The 14,818-nt window shown below is 46.3% G+C and overlaps 1 protein-coding gene across 4 annotated transcripts; it reads right to left on the bottom strand.

Moving 5' to 3' along the window:
• Positions 1 to 2,520: 2,520 nt before the first annotated feature.
• LOC146189201 (uncharacterized) lies at positions 2,521 to 14,492 on the bottom strand. Of its 4 annotated transcripts, none has more exons than XM_084604086.1 (4): positions 14,342 to 14,492; positions 12,689 to 12,904; positions 9,420 to 9,640; positions 2,521 to 4,295 (listed from the first exon to the last, which is right to left on the bottom strand). In XM_084604086.1, the coding sequence occupies exons 2-4, from the start codon at positions 12,902 to 12,904 to the stop codon at positions 4,190 to 4,192; spliced, it is 543 nt and encodes a 180-aa protein (XP_084460212.1). In that variant the 5' UTR covers positions 14,342 to 14,492; the 3' UTR covers positions 2,521 to 4,189. The 4 variants fall into 4 exon arrangements, with proteins under 4 accessions (XP_084460212.1, XP_084460213.1, XP_084460214.1 ...); XM_084604087.1 differs by lacking the exon at positions 14,342 to 14,492 and adding an exon at positions 14,083 to 14,232; XM_084604088.1 differs by lacking the exon at positions 14,342 to 14,492 and adding an exon at positions 14,095 to 14,227.
• Positions 14,493 to 14,818: the final 326 nt, after the last annotated feature.

The following is a 14,818-nucleotide window of genomic DNA, read 5'->3' as shown; positions in this document are numbered from 1 at the left end:
GCCACCTCCGCACATATCGAACGTTGCACCCTCGGCGGTAGCTGCGGTAGGAGCGGGAGTTAGGCCGCGGTTGGTGGCTACCGCCTCGCGAGTTGACGGCGCGAGTTAGGGGCCCTGTTTTTGCGGCAGATGGGATGACGTCACTTCGACTGTAGCTCTCCCTCACAGAGGGAGCGGGAGCTAGGCCGTGGTTGGTAGCTACTGCCTCGCAAGTTGACGGCGCGAGTTGGGGCCCCTGTTTTTGCGGCAGATTGGATGACGTCACTCCGGCTGTAGCGCTACCTGTTAGGCCGCGTTTGGTAGCTACCGTCTCGCGAGTTGGGGCCCCTGTTTTTGCGCAGCTGTGCTTGGCGGCGCGCCAAAGATCACGCTAAAGGTCAATGGTAGCTACTGCCTCGCTACGCGAAGGGCTGGAAAGTGAAAGTACAAAAAAAAATAGTAGTGCTCTCGCAATAAAAGAAGAGGGAGAGAAAGATGCGCGTCGGCAACAGTCGTCGCCCACCACCGAAGCGGCGGCGGGTGCAATGACGGCCTACAACAAATAAAAATTCGGTGCCAGCGCAAGCGGCGTAGACTACCGCCTCGTAGCGGTGTAGACTACAGCCCGTAGGGCCAGGAACAGCCACCCTTCACCACCTCCCTGCCCGGTCGACGAGACCTCGGGTTTGCGTTACTTGGAACGGGTGTTTTGGAGGGTGCGGAGGTAGATATGTGATGCGTCCCCTCCCGAAATTGCGAATGGTTACTTTAGAATCACTGAATATAATATCAGCGGACGTGTTTGCTATGGCCGTTTCCCCTGGCTATGCCCTAGCTTCTCGGAGGATGTAGTTGCGATGGATGCGGCTAACAACGGGGAGTCGTAATTCTATTCACAGCGACCAGTGCGAATGCTTGTCTAGTGGTTTGCCGATGTTCCGCCGCGTCCACGTATGCTGCATTGGTGTGTCGGCCGCACTTGGCATGCAGGGCACGATCCTTCGCCATGCATCGACCTTCGTGGTGCGCAGGGTGTATATTCTTGGGTAAGGCTTTAATGGGGAGAGCAGTCCTAATCTGTGTAGGTAACTGTATTTTCGCTCACATGTGATGCCCTTCCTGCGTTCGTGCGAGTGAGTCATCTGAGCCGGGAAACAAGGTGCGCCTCAGACAGCTCCGAGTGTGTTCGTACCCCAAGGGTAGATAGAGGCCAGCAAAGGAGTGTGGGAGTGAAAGTGGAAAGAAAGAGGTTCCGTAGTGGATGGCTGCAGAGTAATTTCGGACACCAGGGGATCTTTAACGTAGCACAGACATCGCACGGCACACGGACGCCTCTCCGTTTTGCCTCCATCTAAACGCAGCCGCCGGCGGTCGTAAATCGGTTCGGTGGTTTCGGATTTCAGTAGGCGCGTCATAGGTAAAGCTGATTGGTTCACACATGGGTTGACTGTTGGGCATCCGTAGTCGGGCCGCGCATTACGTGTTTACACGTCACTATCAGGGTATTTTTTGTCCGCTGAGTTCGCTTGACGGCATCAGGTCGCTATCAGTATGACCACGGACGGACGGTCCCTCGTGTGGATTGGCCTTACCGGTTACCGCCAGCGAGAGCGAGTTGGACAAGCAACGCGCACTTGAATTTCTTAACGCAACGCGCACCAATACATGCAAACGAACGTCGTAGCCGACGTGACGGCGTTCAATCACAGTTGACACCTTTCGCAGCCATCACTCGGCTTGGGGGTGAAACTTCCAACTCGGCGACGTGGCCGCGTCGATCGTCCCAAGCCTGCCGTGCAGCTGCGCACACCTGCCATTACTTTGGCCTTCAATTGGGGAGCACGTTAGGCTAAGCGACATTTAGAAGAGTCCCGAGTGGCACCCACTGGCGGCGCGCTTCATGCAACGGTGTGCAGGCCACTTGTTAGCCTAACGTATTCCACAGCGCTAAACGCTTTCGAACTAGCCACCTTCGATCATGGAAACTTCTACTGTTCTCGCTGCCGGTGCGATGTTACCAACTTGTTACGAACATCAAATCGATTTCCGTAATGCCTACATCATCGCGAAACGCGCAGACAGCGGGCTAGACGAGAGCCGCCATATTCGCCGACGACCACGGGTCGCATATGCATAGTCAAGCGCCATCGGCAGGACTGCCACAAGCTGTCGTAACTGCTTCTGCATACAGTCGTACGCTCGCCCGCACACGTCTGCCTTGATTACGATCTCGAAAACCCTTGTTGGACGCAACGTCTGCCGATGAACTGCTCCGTAATCCTACATTACATTCTGGATAGTCCCTGCAGGCCCTACGAGACGTGCATAATTTTTTGTCTCATAATTGCCGTTTTTAATACATATCCCCATGGCAGGTTCACCGGGCCCATGTCAATTTGTCGTAAAGTGAAGTTTGTCCCATAATCGGGATACAAATAATTGGGGTTCCACTGTAAATAAAAACAGCTATTCAAGCACTGCTTGTTGTTGACAGTTGTGCCAAGCTGCCCATGAGGTGGCCTGTAAAACAAGAGACATTCGTGCATGCAAGAAACATGTTTATTGTTCCCTGTGGCATACGATGAACACAGAATCGCCTCGCAATTTTCAAATAACAACATTGTACTTGTGCGTCGCACTGCTTAAAATTCCACTTGCAGGTCACAATTCGGTTCCACCAGTTTGCTCTTGGCATGAGAACAGCAGACTGCAAACTTATACACAGATTTCCATGCAGTGGACTCCTTGACCGAAAATCCGGCAAAATGTTAAGCTTACAGTCTTTAGCACTTAATTTCTAATGCTCACAAGTAGGCAAACTTGCGTAATGAAACTGCTGTTCTCTGAAGTGTTTTGAAAGCAAATTGCAGACTCCAGCCTTTTGCAGCACACAGATCTATCTGCACATTGTATTAAGATTCTCGTGCTTTCGGTTTATATGCAAGGGCATTTAGATAACCCACTTAAGTGCTAACATATTCCTAATTAGTTTCCAGATATGCTAGTTAGCATCTCCACTTATGAGCAGTAAGATAAATATTCTGTTTAGTACCAAAGTTGAAAGAATGCATAAAATCTCAAACTTTTTCTTAAAATCTAAGGTTCGACATGCTTAGTTACTTTTTATGGTGATAACACAGAAAACAGTCCTCCAAACAACCTTCAAAAAGTAATTCAAAAACGCCAAACCCACTGTGCTCTAAATCAACTCAACAATTCGTCTCAACTCCATTCACTTTTCATCTCAACCTTGTGAGAGATCATTCAAACTACTCTTAATGAAAACCTGAGGCATGTCACCGGTGCCCGTGACATACCAAAGGTCTATCTCAGTATAGCCTAAGCCAACACTTATGATATATCTAACCAAGTGCTTAAAACACCTGTGAGCAGCATATTAAGGGGCGAGACAGGGAGGACGTTCTATCACGGTACTACACTGCATGCATGGAATGGGGCAGAATTCATCCAGAGGTTCATTATATGCATCATAAAATCTTACAAACATCAACAAAAACTGTAGCAGCATTAACATCCCACTTTTTGCCAAGGGCAACTTTGTGTGAACATTTTACTAGCAAATGGCTATAAAGAAAAAAGAACTAGACTGCGGAAGCTAGAAGTTATGCCACTTTCTTAAGCTTCAACGCCTTGTTTGTTTCAGCTCTATCAATTTAAGATGACCTTATGCTGTAAAAAGTAATACTGGCATTGATAACAGAACACAAACAAGTGAGACACCCTTGCCACCGGGCAAAACGTGGGTCTGCAAGGAGGTTAAGACTCCAAAGAGGTTAAGAGTCTTCCAGGAAAGTCTAAATGTGTATATGCCATAACAAAATATATAAACAAGCTCTCTCGTATACATACATTATTTGTTGGTGCCTAGAGGACATAATCTGAGGATAATATAATACAACCAAGTAGGCTCCTCTGAGCACAATTTTCAGTCTAATACTTGCTGCGTTGGACGTACAATTTATATAAACTGCCATAAACTGATCCCCTCCCCTAAAAATTAGCACAGGTGGTGGATGCAGGTGCATTTGCTCTTAGAAGACGGCCAAAGGTAATGGTGGTGGTGGTGATGGCATGCGTGGATGGCACAAATGCCGCAGAGACTCTGTCGCTGAAGCTGGTTGTCGCAGTCAAGCCACTCCTGCTCCTCCTCCTCCGCTGTCGGCTTATCTCTTGGCAAGTCCAGTGATGGCTAGTCTGTCAGCCAGCAGCAGAACCACGTGAGGCAGCAGGTGCCCAGGCAGCATTTGGCCAAATCGTCCATGCGACTTGAATCCTGGGTCTGCTCACGGACAACACTGCAAAGAGCAGAAAAGAGTGCTGTTTTGTAGAGGCTACCCCTCAGAGAAAGCAGCTGGCTACCCTACCAGGGTCACTCAGTGGTTAGACTGCTTGAACACCAAGCCAGGGGCCCTGGTTCGATCCCGGCCGCAGCGGCAACTCATATGGTAAAAAAGCACCAGGCAATCTAAACTATCTGGAGCCCTCCCTATGGCATGGCAGGTCAGGTCATTATACCTCATAAACCCATCATCCTTCACAGCCTGTCGCGGTTTATGTCTATCTGAATCGACTGTGTGAAGGGGTTGGAGTTTTTTTATTTTCAAAATTTAGCACACACCTATTGGTGTTCGTTTGAAATTGTATTTTTTTCAGCAATACTGTCAATGGCTGAAGTACTGTTTGCTGCAATTTCTATTTCCTGTACAAAAATTACAAAAGTGGACCTGCCAAAAGATAACACATCCCACACACTTCATCATGAAAACAAAGCTATAATCGAAAGAACAAGGCAATGCCATGTCATACAAAAGAATACAATGCCAAAAGTTCGCCACTCATCAGTGAAAGAATAGTCATACAATGCGCTTTGCTCATAGAAGGGTGTACGATCGGCATTAAACAAACAGCACAAGTTAAATGACGTAACCGTTATTTAGACAAGTACGCAAGTGCATGTTTAGTTCTAAAACCAGAGTTGTGACATTACTGATAGGTTGTTGTACTCAGCCGGCTCATAGTGCGTGACGTCATGGGGTGTCCACTTGTACCAGATGGCACATCCAAAACCTGAGCGTAAAGTTATTGCAAGTTGCTCTCTTCTAAAGGACAGCCCTTCAAAGTGGACTGAATGGACACCAGTTTGGCTTCCAGTTTCAATTTCGCTTCACTCACTTCACAGTTCATATTTTAGTGTGAAAGTACTACTACGCAGGCTACCACCCCGAGCAAAATCTTGTCTCGCTTGCATAGTAGCTGCACAGAAATGCTACAACAGTTGGCCAAGCACATGTTTAGGCATTCAGAATGACTTTTCGGTGTGCTCCAAACACTGCAACAGTCAATGTGTACCTGATGTTGTGCAGACACTGTTTCTGGTTCACATGACGACCTACACAAAGCATAGTACTACCCTCTGAATGGAGAAAATCAAGTACCGTTTCTTATTGTACCAAATAAAGCACTATGCCTGAATGGGCTTTTATTCATAACGCATGATGCAATTGCCTTGGGACAGCGCTTGTCCCCAGTTTTTCTTCCTTGCTGGCCATTCCTCTTAGGCTGTCCAGATCTAAAAAGCAAGCTACACAGTATTCATTATCACCAGTTATTCCTCTTGCGCTGTGAACCTTTAAATATGGAAATGACTAGATCAAAAATTATTTCGCACGATTGTCAAAGGTGCTGCTACACCAACGTGGGTGTGAGATATACTTAGTTTGGTCAAAAGCATGTCTGGTAAGGACAAGGACGTCGTAAAGCAATGAATATCTTCACTCAGTATCGATGCAATTCACGTGACCTGTGTAAGGGGTAGCAGCCGAGATTTCAGTCATTGTTCGCCTTTCCTGATACAGTGAAACCTCGTTATAACGAACAGTTGAAAAATCTAAAAACAGTTCGCTATATACATATTTCGTAATAATAAATTTCGTAGAAAATACATGCAAGAGCAGCAAAATTCAATCAGAGAAGACACAGCAACTCCGAAGGTGCTTACTTGGGTCATGTCCATTTATTTAAGCGCAGAGAACTGCGTTATCGCGGCCTGCTTTCTTGTGTTCAGAGACTTCCGCAGCGATTTCGACGTCTGTCAGTACAGCCGTGGTCTCTGCGATGTGGTCGCCACCTAAAAAGTCTTCTACAGTTATTGTTGTGGGATAACAAGATGATAAAAATCGTTCCAGGCCTCATCGGGCTCGCGGAGCTCTGCTTCGTCAGGATCGTCACCATTGTCACTTGATGCACGGGCCTCTGCTGGAACAAAACCTGCGTGCCGAAAGCAGTTGGCAATCGTTTCGCCTTTCACGCTGTCCCATGCTGCTTTAAGCATCCGGATTGCTACCAGCAAGTCGATCTTCAAGTCCTGCTTCATACGAAGCTTCACGAGAAGAGTGTGAATCGGTCTTCTCTTGTAAACTGCCTTGAAGGCCCTGACGCTGCCCTGATCTAAAGGCTGCAGCTTGGCTGCAGAGTTAGGCGGAAGAAAGCGAACTTCAATGTTACTGAGTGCGGCATCTGTGTTACGTGTGGTACAGTTATCAACGAGGACACACGCTTTGTGACCCTCGCGCACAAGCTCGCAGTCACAAGCATGTAGCTACTTCTCGAAAAGTTCACAAGTCATCCAATATTTCTTGTTGCAAGCATACTCTACAGGGAGTATGCGACCCCCTTTCATGCATCTCGGGGTTTTAAACATCCTGATGACGAAGTGTAGCAGCGTCACAATGCCGTCCATGTTGGCGGCAAAACAGTGATCCGGGCTTTTCCTTGCTTCCCACCATGGCACGGCTCTCCACGCGCGCCAAGGGTATGCCTGGGTAGCATCTGCCAAAATAGGCCCGTTTCGTTCGCATTAAAGATGTCCTTGGGCTGATGGTTTGCAAGGATTTGCGGCCACTCCTCTTCCAATCACGTTTCGATGCTCTCGCAGTTAACCGTCTCACTTTTGCCAAAGATCGTTTTGCCTACGATGTCATAGCATGTCTTGAACCTTTGCAGCCGTCCGGAGCTGGCGACGAAGTTTTACAGGCAAAGTTTTTCACTTTATGTTGAAGCATCGGTCCCGACACCGGTATGTTTCGAGCTCTGACATCCAAAAACCATTTGTAGAGCGCCTTCTCCACGTCGCTGAACGCAGGGGCCGAAGACGCTCCAGTGTGGTCTCTTGTGCTTGTGCCTTGATCACTGCTTTGTTCTTCAGAATGGTATTCAAAGCGCTCTTTGGGATGCCAAATAAGTCCGCAAGAATGCACTTCTTTTCGCCATTCTCCACACGCTGAATTATCTCAAGCTTGGTCTTTAGCTCTTTTTGTCACGTTCACTGCCATCACAGCACTACGCACACCCGCGCGCTACACTCGACACGACCACCGAAGCAGCCTCCACAGAACGCTACGACAGCCACGCCGCTGCTAACATTAAAACGCATAAGACGCAAAATGGCAAAAGCAACATTCGATCATGCCGATGCCGCCGCTGCTGAAGCGGCGCTGTCGGCGATTTTGAGATGCGAACGATTTCTTCGGCTGTCAACTCTCAATGCCGATGTGGCGGCATTGCGAGGTAGTCCGAAACAATTGCTGCTTCGCATAACACACTTGTAGTGCAACAAAGCCTGCCTCCTGCTACTAAAGTGAGGTAGCGCTTGGCATTGCAAAGTTCGTTATATCCGTTTTATGCCGAACCGCGTTCGCTATAGAAGCTAAAAATACATGTGTTTGACAAAAATAATTTGGAAGAGTTCGATATATTCAATAATTTGTTATATGCATGTTCATTATATCGAGGTTTGACTATGAAACAATTTACTCAAATTTGCCTTTTTTTTTTCATAGTCCAGATACAACGAAATAGTGGACATAGCAAAGCAATTTCCAATTCCCGCCGACTTCGTTATAACCGGGCTAGACTGTATTCTGATGTTGCGGCAGCCGTAAACGTCAATTTCAGCAATCTTGGGCTGCACTGCAGTGTTATGGATAATAATACCTAAGGCTGCTGCTCGTTTCCAGACATACCGACGGCCAAATTAACAAAAAAAAAAAAAAATTCACATGTACCACCTCAAGTTATATTATCACTGACAGAAGCCATATTTGATGCATCTCCTACACTATCTGATGACGAGAAAGTAAGTAAATCGACGAGACAGCATAAACACAACCTTGCTGCACTTGAATGGCCGAACAAAATACAGAAAACTTCCAAAAACCACACACAAAATCTAGAGGTAGATCCATTAAAAGCATGCGGCGCTTAAAACAAAGCGTTAAAGTATTTCTCCAAAATGAGAAGTACTACCATGGCCCTTTTCGCAGTGCAATGTAGTAGCAATGGTATAGCAATGGTGGTTCGTTACAAACGACCCCTTTGATTAGGCGGATGCTTCACCGCACAAACTGTGATCCGTGCGGTGAAGCATCCTCAAACTCCAATGGTTCAGCGTAGTCAATGAGTGGAGGAAGCACATGAATGCTAGAGAGGAAAGTACATGTAAGCGTTAGAACGGTGTGGTGCCATCTCAGAATAAAATCAAAGGCCAGTTACACCTGCTAGAGTGTCTGAAACGTCGCGACTGGCCATATCACAGTCGCAGAAAGTTGTCTCTGAGTATGGAAAACTTTTGCGGCTAGTCGGCGCATTTTGGTGCAAATTTAACATATTTTGCACATGGTGCAGAAATATGCAGCTGTATCAAAATGGCGCAATTGGCGCAGCTTTTGCACCCCTGCTACCACCTATTAAAATAATCTACATCAAACTGGTGTCTTCGTACGTCATACTAGATTTAATTCAACCTCTGCAATATTTCAACAGCCGCAGGTTAAAGCAGGCTGCAAATGGCATTTTACCTCAAACTAAAGGTAACTGCACTTACCTGCCTCTCTTAATGCAAGTTACCATGGCTGATACTAATAGTGACTACCATCCTCCCTCCTTAACAAGTTCCCTACTACACACCACACGAGTTGGTTTTCATTCACAAACAGACTCTTAATCAGTCGTAATGTGCATTTTTCAAACTTTCTTCACCTGTACAACGTGCCAACTCTGGGGTAAAGAGAGTAAAGAAAATACATTCTAGTGTACTTTCCATAATTCACCAGGTGATGCTGCAGCCATGTAAGGCAGTCATCCATCTTGCTCTGCACGCAATAAAGATCGTACTCGTCACAGTGCACTTGTTTCTACCAGGAAATGGCACTAGAACAAGGTGTGAAATCAAAATAGCATTTTATTTCCTTCCTATTGTTTAAGCTTGGTAGAAGCAATCTTTCCAGAGTGAGAAGTAAATACCATCTGCAAGTTTCAGAGCTTTTTGCTAATTTCATCGAACTGTGACCATGAACACACTCTCGATTAGAACGACCTGCAATTTTACATCCAGGCACAATGAAATGCAAATGGCGACTCACACTGTGTTGCCCCCTGGGTAGCCTGTTGCACCATAGTACCCCTGAGCAGTCCCTGGGGGTGGTGCCGGTTGTCCGGGGTAATAACCACCGGGCATGGGTTGTGTGGTTGCATTGTAGTAGCCCCCTGGTGCTGGCTGACCTCCCGACGGGTAATAGCCAGCTGGTGGTACAAGCCCAGGCTGAACTGTGGGCACGTAAGTAGACCCTTGCTTGACATAGCCCTGCACGGGAGAAAATTGAGCAATGCACAGTCACTGTGGGTATTCCACATGGACTTCATCATGACAAAGTGCTTTTAAAAGGCGCCTTCCTTGACCACTTTGTGTGTTTCGCAGGCAGTCGCCAAGCATGCTGTGAGGTCTTCACACTCCAGAAACGATGATAAAAAATCGACTCAAAAGACAAAAACTGCATCCAGCATCATGGAGTCTATACCTCTTTCCTATCATGAAAATGACAAGCGAGAAAATGTGAGCATCATGTAGACACAGGTATTCGCTGCCTTGCTGACTTATTACATTTGAAGAGCACTGTGGCACCCCTGAATGACCTTGTTACTATACAAAACTTGTACTGCAGGGGTGGCAGCAGGCTCGAACATTTTGGAGCAGCTCAGGTAGCCGTAGTAATGCCACCCCGGAGCAGCTTTGGAGCAATAAAAAGATTTGGAGCATTATATTATGTTTTGGAACATGTTTCTTAAGGTCAAATGCCTTTAGTGATTGCAATTTTCTACTCGATTTCATCCAATTTCATTTAAGGTTCAATGCTTTCCTGACTAGGCATGCATTGTTGACAGGACAAGGCAGACAATCAAAACATGTACAGTTGCTTTACTTTTTGCTGCCGTCTCAGTGTTTTGATTTTATCTTCATTGTTTTGTACACATCCACTAGCCACTGTGATGGCCTACGCAGGGGCTGCAGTACGTTCAAATGAAATAAATGTTCTAAAATTACACAGCTGACCTGAGCAATAATTTGGAACAAGGAAATGCTTGCTTACAACACTTCATAACTGAACACCAAGTTTGACTAAAACCTTTTACCTATTTTGACTTGATAGATTCAAATGTTGGACAGGGCATGTAATGTGAAGGCAAGATAACAGACGGTTGCTGCGGGCAACAGACTGGATTCGTAGGGAAGAAAAGCGTAGCGGATGGCGGCAGAAAGTTAGACAGGAGGATGACATCAGGAAGATGTCAGAGATCGGATGGGTGAGCCTGGCACAGGACTGGTTTAGATAGAGGTATATAGGAGAGTCCTTTGCCCCGCAATAAGTATAGTCAGGCTCCTGCCGATGATGGAATTCCAAGGTGCGCTAAAGCATTGCCACACGATCGGAGTTCACATCAATGAGCAGCACATTTCCACTATCTTATGCATATCTGCCTGCACTGATAAATTCCTGGGCACTGGTCAGTAGCACATTTAGGGAGGTCAGGTCTTACGGAAGGGTAGCCTTTTCCCCCTTCAGTTTCTTTACTTCACTGCTTTTGGTCACTAGCTCCTCATATTTTTGCCTGAGCGACACTGGAACTTCAATTTAAACAGTTCCTGTACAGCTTTTTATCACCTTTGAGAAGGTTTCTAAAAAATGGCACCTTCGGTGAATTAACCCATAAAGCTTTATGTATGCTTTTGTCTAATGCAGGCTTAACACGCTTGTTATTTACAAAGAGGCTCAATGTTTTCACAGCAGAAGAATTAGAACAACTTGTGTAGTTCTTTGCAGCCAGACATGTTTCCTACAGATAGCAGTAGCTTTTGGTGATTGTTTATCTCACTGCTCTCGGCATCAGCGATTCAAAAGGTTGTGTGGAGGTGTTATGTAAAGTACACAGATCGTTTTATCGTAAATAGATCCCTCCAATCTGCAGTGGTTCATTTTAAGTTTACTTTCAAACAGAAAATTCTAGGGGGCACTTCGGACCACTAAAATGCGATGAGGCGAAAACCTCTATTGCGTGGAGGTCCGTAGCACTCCATTAGGGTACCTCTTTCTCTCTTCTTTCACTTCCACCTTCCTGCCTTCCCTTTCGGAGCGGTTCAGGTGTCATCGGAGAAGTGCAAGAGACACTGCTCCTTTTTTTCCCTGTAAACCAATTGGAAACACTGCTGATTTCTGCTTTAATGCAGCTGCTTCTGTACGCTGTATGGTGCAGCGTTGGAGGAAGCGCCAAATGAAATGTGCAGCACAGACGCCTGGATCAGACATCCGTTGGGGTCAGCTTCGTATGTGCGTGAATCGTCTCGTGAAGTCATTGATCATGGCTGGACATGTTATGACCAGATGTGATGTCATGTCATGATGACATCAGTTTCGGTTATTAGACATGACTGGATGTGATGTCATGATGACGTCATCATCATCATCATCATCACCACATCTACCACTAACTATTATTATCGGTCACTATCTATCACTAACTAAAGTTCTTCACTGACAGCGTTATAGGTAAACAGAACCCACTGAAGTCTCACGAAGAAGTGTCACACTTCTTTGAGAGATTCACATGGACGAACACTCATGAGCCTATAAAGGCTTTCGCTTAATATTTATGTTATCATGCTCTTTGAGCTCGTCTAGTTTACAAAAATTTCTTGATTAGGACCAGCACGAGATGTGTTCCATCTTTACTATCATTTCAACTATGGCGACCCCCACAGCATGGATGCGCATTCATAACACGCCACCGGCCGTGGTCACTTCAATTGTATTGGATCACAATTTCTCTAGGTGATACAATGATCCAATGTGCTGCAAAAACCTATGTTCTGTTAAATTTGACAGTAAGACATTTGGACAGTTGGTTTGGGGAAGTTTTGGAGTACTCTGGAGTGGGAAGGAGTAGGGAAAGCAGTTTTGAGTAGAATGCAGCAGCACTTCTACCCCTGAATAACAAATATTTCAGTTACTGCTTCATGCAGCACACTTCAACTAGGGCAATAAAACTATCCTCTACATCACCCACCCTTAACTTCATCCTTAGACCCTTCCAGAATGACTCTGCTTAAGTGCTAGCCCAACAGCTATGGTACCATGCATCAAGACTATTCTGGAGACTAACAGCTGCTGAACTAGTAACATCTCAAGTATTATGCCGGGCACCCTTTTGAACTCAAACAGCATTTTCCCAGTCTCTTCACTATCAAAAACTTTCAGAGCACCAGAAGTGCAATAACACACTGCTGCACGATGCCAATATGCACAGGTACTACATTGGCCTCGCGTTGTCAAGCCACAGAAGGATAGAGTGTGATTACTTGAGCCGCCGGGTTGAACACTGTAGCTTCTGGTTGCTGTGACTGCGGTGGCTGCTGAGGAGCCTGTGGTGTCGATATCCACCCCGGCTGTGGGTAGCCGTCGTTGCCGGCGTGTGGGTTGTATGGTGGTGGGGGATCGTAGGGCATCTGGGGGAACGCTGGCTGTGGAGGAGGGTAGGGTGCTTGGTGGGGGTAGGGGACTTGGGGTGCAGACATCTGCATGATAGATGAAAAATGAGAATCATTACTGTAATACAGAATGAGTTTTCAGATGACTCTCTGTTCATTAAGTGATGGAAAGCTCCTAAATATACACTATTTTCAGAACAGCTGCTGTATTAATAGTGTTGAAACAACTTTCGATAAGGACCTATTCGCACAGAGTTGATGGAACAGCTACTCTACCTGCTATGAGCGTTATCGTTGCTGGGGTAAAGACTATGCCAAGCAGGGCTATGCAGCAATCAAACTTGTCCTATAGAGATAAGTCGGATGACTGTTATGTCAATTCCTTTGTTTTGTGCAAGTGCAGTGTTTCTATAACTACATCGCAGCATCCTTCAAAGTAACTGACGCAACAGCGCCCCAAAGAATGGTCCAGCGAGCGAGCTAAACATGATATGCCGTACGAGTCAGCTCGTCCAAAGCCTCCGCATCCGGCACAGAAATGAACGCGAATGACAACTGGGCGTTGCACAAGAGAATCAATTTGTGCCCCAGAAGAGTAGCGAATATGCTTCATTATTACTCAGCCTGTTGTTGCTATAATTTGACGGTCTGGTCTAGCTTTCGCCGGACAACAACCAAATCCTTCATCTCGTTTCATAAAGTGACATTTATGCCTATATTTCGAAGTCACTTACCCGATAATTTGGTTAAATCCTAGCATATGTTACGAGGCGAAGTTACGAGAAAAATTGCAAAGTTGTGCTCTGACATTACGATGCGTGTCAATGAACCGCAGACCGCTGAAACTATCAGCATATGAATTCGGTTCCGGCCTACGTAACGCAACACCATTCAGCAAAAGCATTCAGTCTGGGGAGCAATGTTTCAACCCTTTCAAACATTCTTTAGTACCGGTTGGAGCGTGCAGAACTGCCAATATTGTAATTTACCGCGGCTAGAAACGGTCTCGAGAGAAGTATACAATTAGTTTCGTTTCAATTACGCGACTGGCACGTCAACGTAGGCGGCATGACAGTTCCGCTCAGCAGCTCACCCTGACGTGACACGCAGCGTAAACTGTCAGGTATATTGATTAGAAAGAACAATGCGTCTGCCACTAAAAATTCCAGCGCTGCTGCGATGCGGGTTCTGCAACCCTCGGCGGATATGAATGCACACCCCACCGTCGACAACAAATACCTTCCGCGAAAAAAGCGTTCACTCACGGCTGCAGATACCTGCAATGCTCGCGCCGGTCACTGAGCGCGTTATGACAAAAGCCCGACCTTAAAAAGAGGTCACGGGGCAGTTGTAATCGCTACGCAGTCAGCAGCAGGCGTCGGTGACCGGGCTACAACTACAGCTACATGAGGATTGATCGCCACAGATACGGTGTACCAGGAAAAAACAGCGCGGCGGTAGCAACGGCATGCGCTCACACCCGGATACTGCGCACGCAATTTGGGATGAAATCTGGATGCTCACTTTTTCGGGGTGTGGCGGCTCCAGGTTTGAGCCCGGAGTTCAACACACTCAATTAACCAGGGCCTTGCGCTCTTACAACACCACGCAAAGATGATCACTGCCTCACTGCGCCGCTCGCATTAATCTATCAGCCATGTTGAAGGCCGCCCCTTTCGTGACGTCACAGTTGAAGTTGCCATGGGAGCATGTAACCATGTAATGCAAACAAACAAGTTAAATAAAACTTTGGTTGACACCAAGTATTTCAGCTGAACAAACGAAATGATTATTTCATACTCAAATGTTAATATGTAAAAGAAAAGCAGAGGTTTACTGCATGTTTACTATTCTATCAGGCATAGATACACTACAAAGAAGTACCATGGACCTTGGAAGTACCATGCACACTAAAGTAATCAATCGATGTGATTTAATAACAGCTAGTAAGATGACTTTTACTTTACAAACGTCTGAACACAAAGCCTACTTTATGAGTTT

Source organism: Amblyomma maculatum, chromosome 5 (assembly GCF_055883805.1).
Source record: "Amblyomma maculatum isolate TAMU_Amacu chromosome 5, ASM5588380v1, whole genome shotgun sequence".
In the NCBI taxonomy this organism is placed as follows: Eukaryota; Metazoa; Arthropoda; class Arachnida; order Ixodida; family Ixodidae; genus Amblyomma; species Amblyomma maculatum.
Note: the sequence above shows the minus strand (reverse complement) of the source record. Positions and strands in the feature narration are given on the sequence as shown.

Coding starts and splice junctions, on each gene's coding strand:
- LOC146189201 (XM_084604086.1), bottom strand. CDS start 12,904: ATGTCTGCACCCCAAGTCCCCTACCCCCACCAAGCACCCTACCCTCCT. Junction 9,641..12,688: donor TGTTCAACCCGGCGGCTCAA/GTAATCACACTC, acceptor TCTCCCGTGCAG/GGCTATGTCAAGCAAGGGTC. Junction 4,296..9,419: donor TACCCAGGGGGCAACACAGT/GTGAGTCGCCAT, acceptor TGCTCTTTGCAG/TGTTGTCCGTGAGCAGACCC.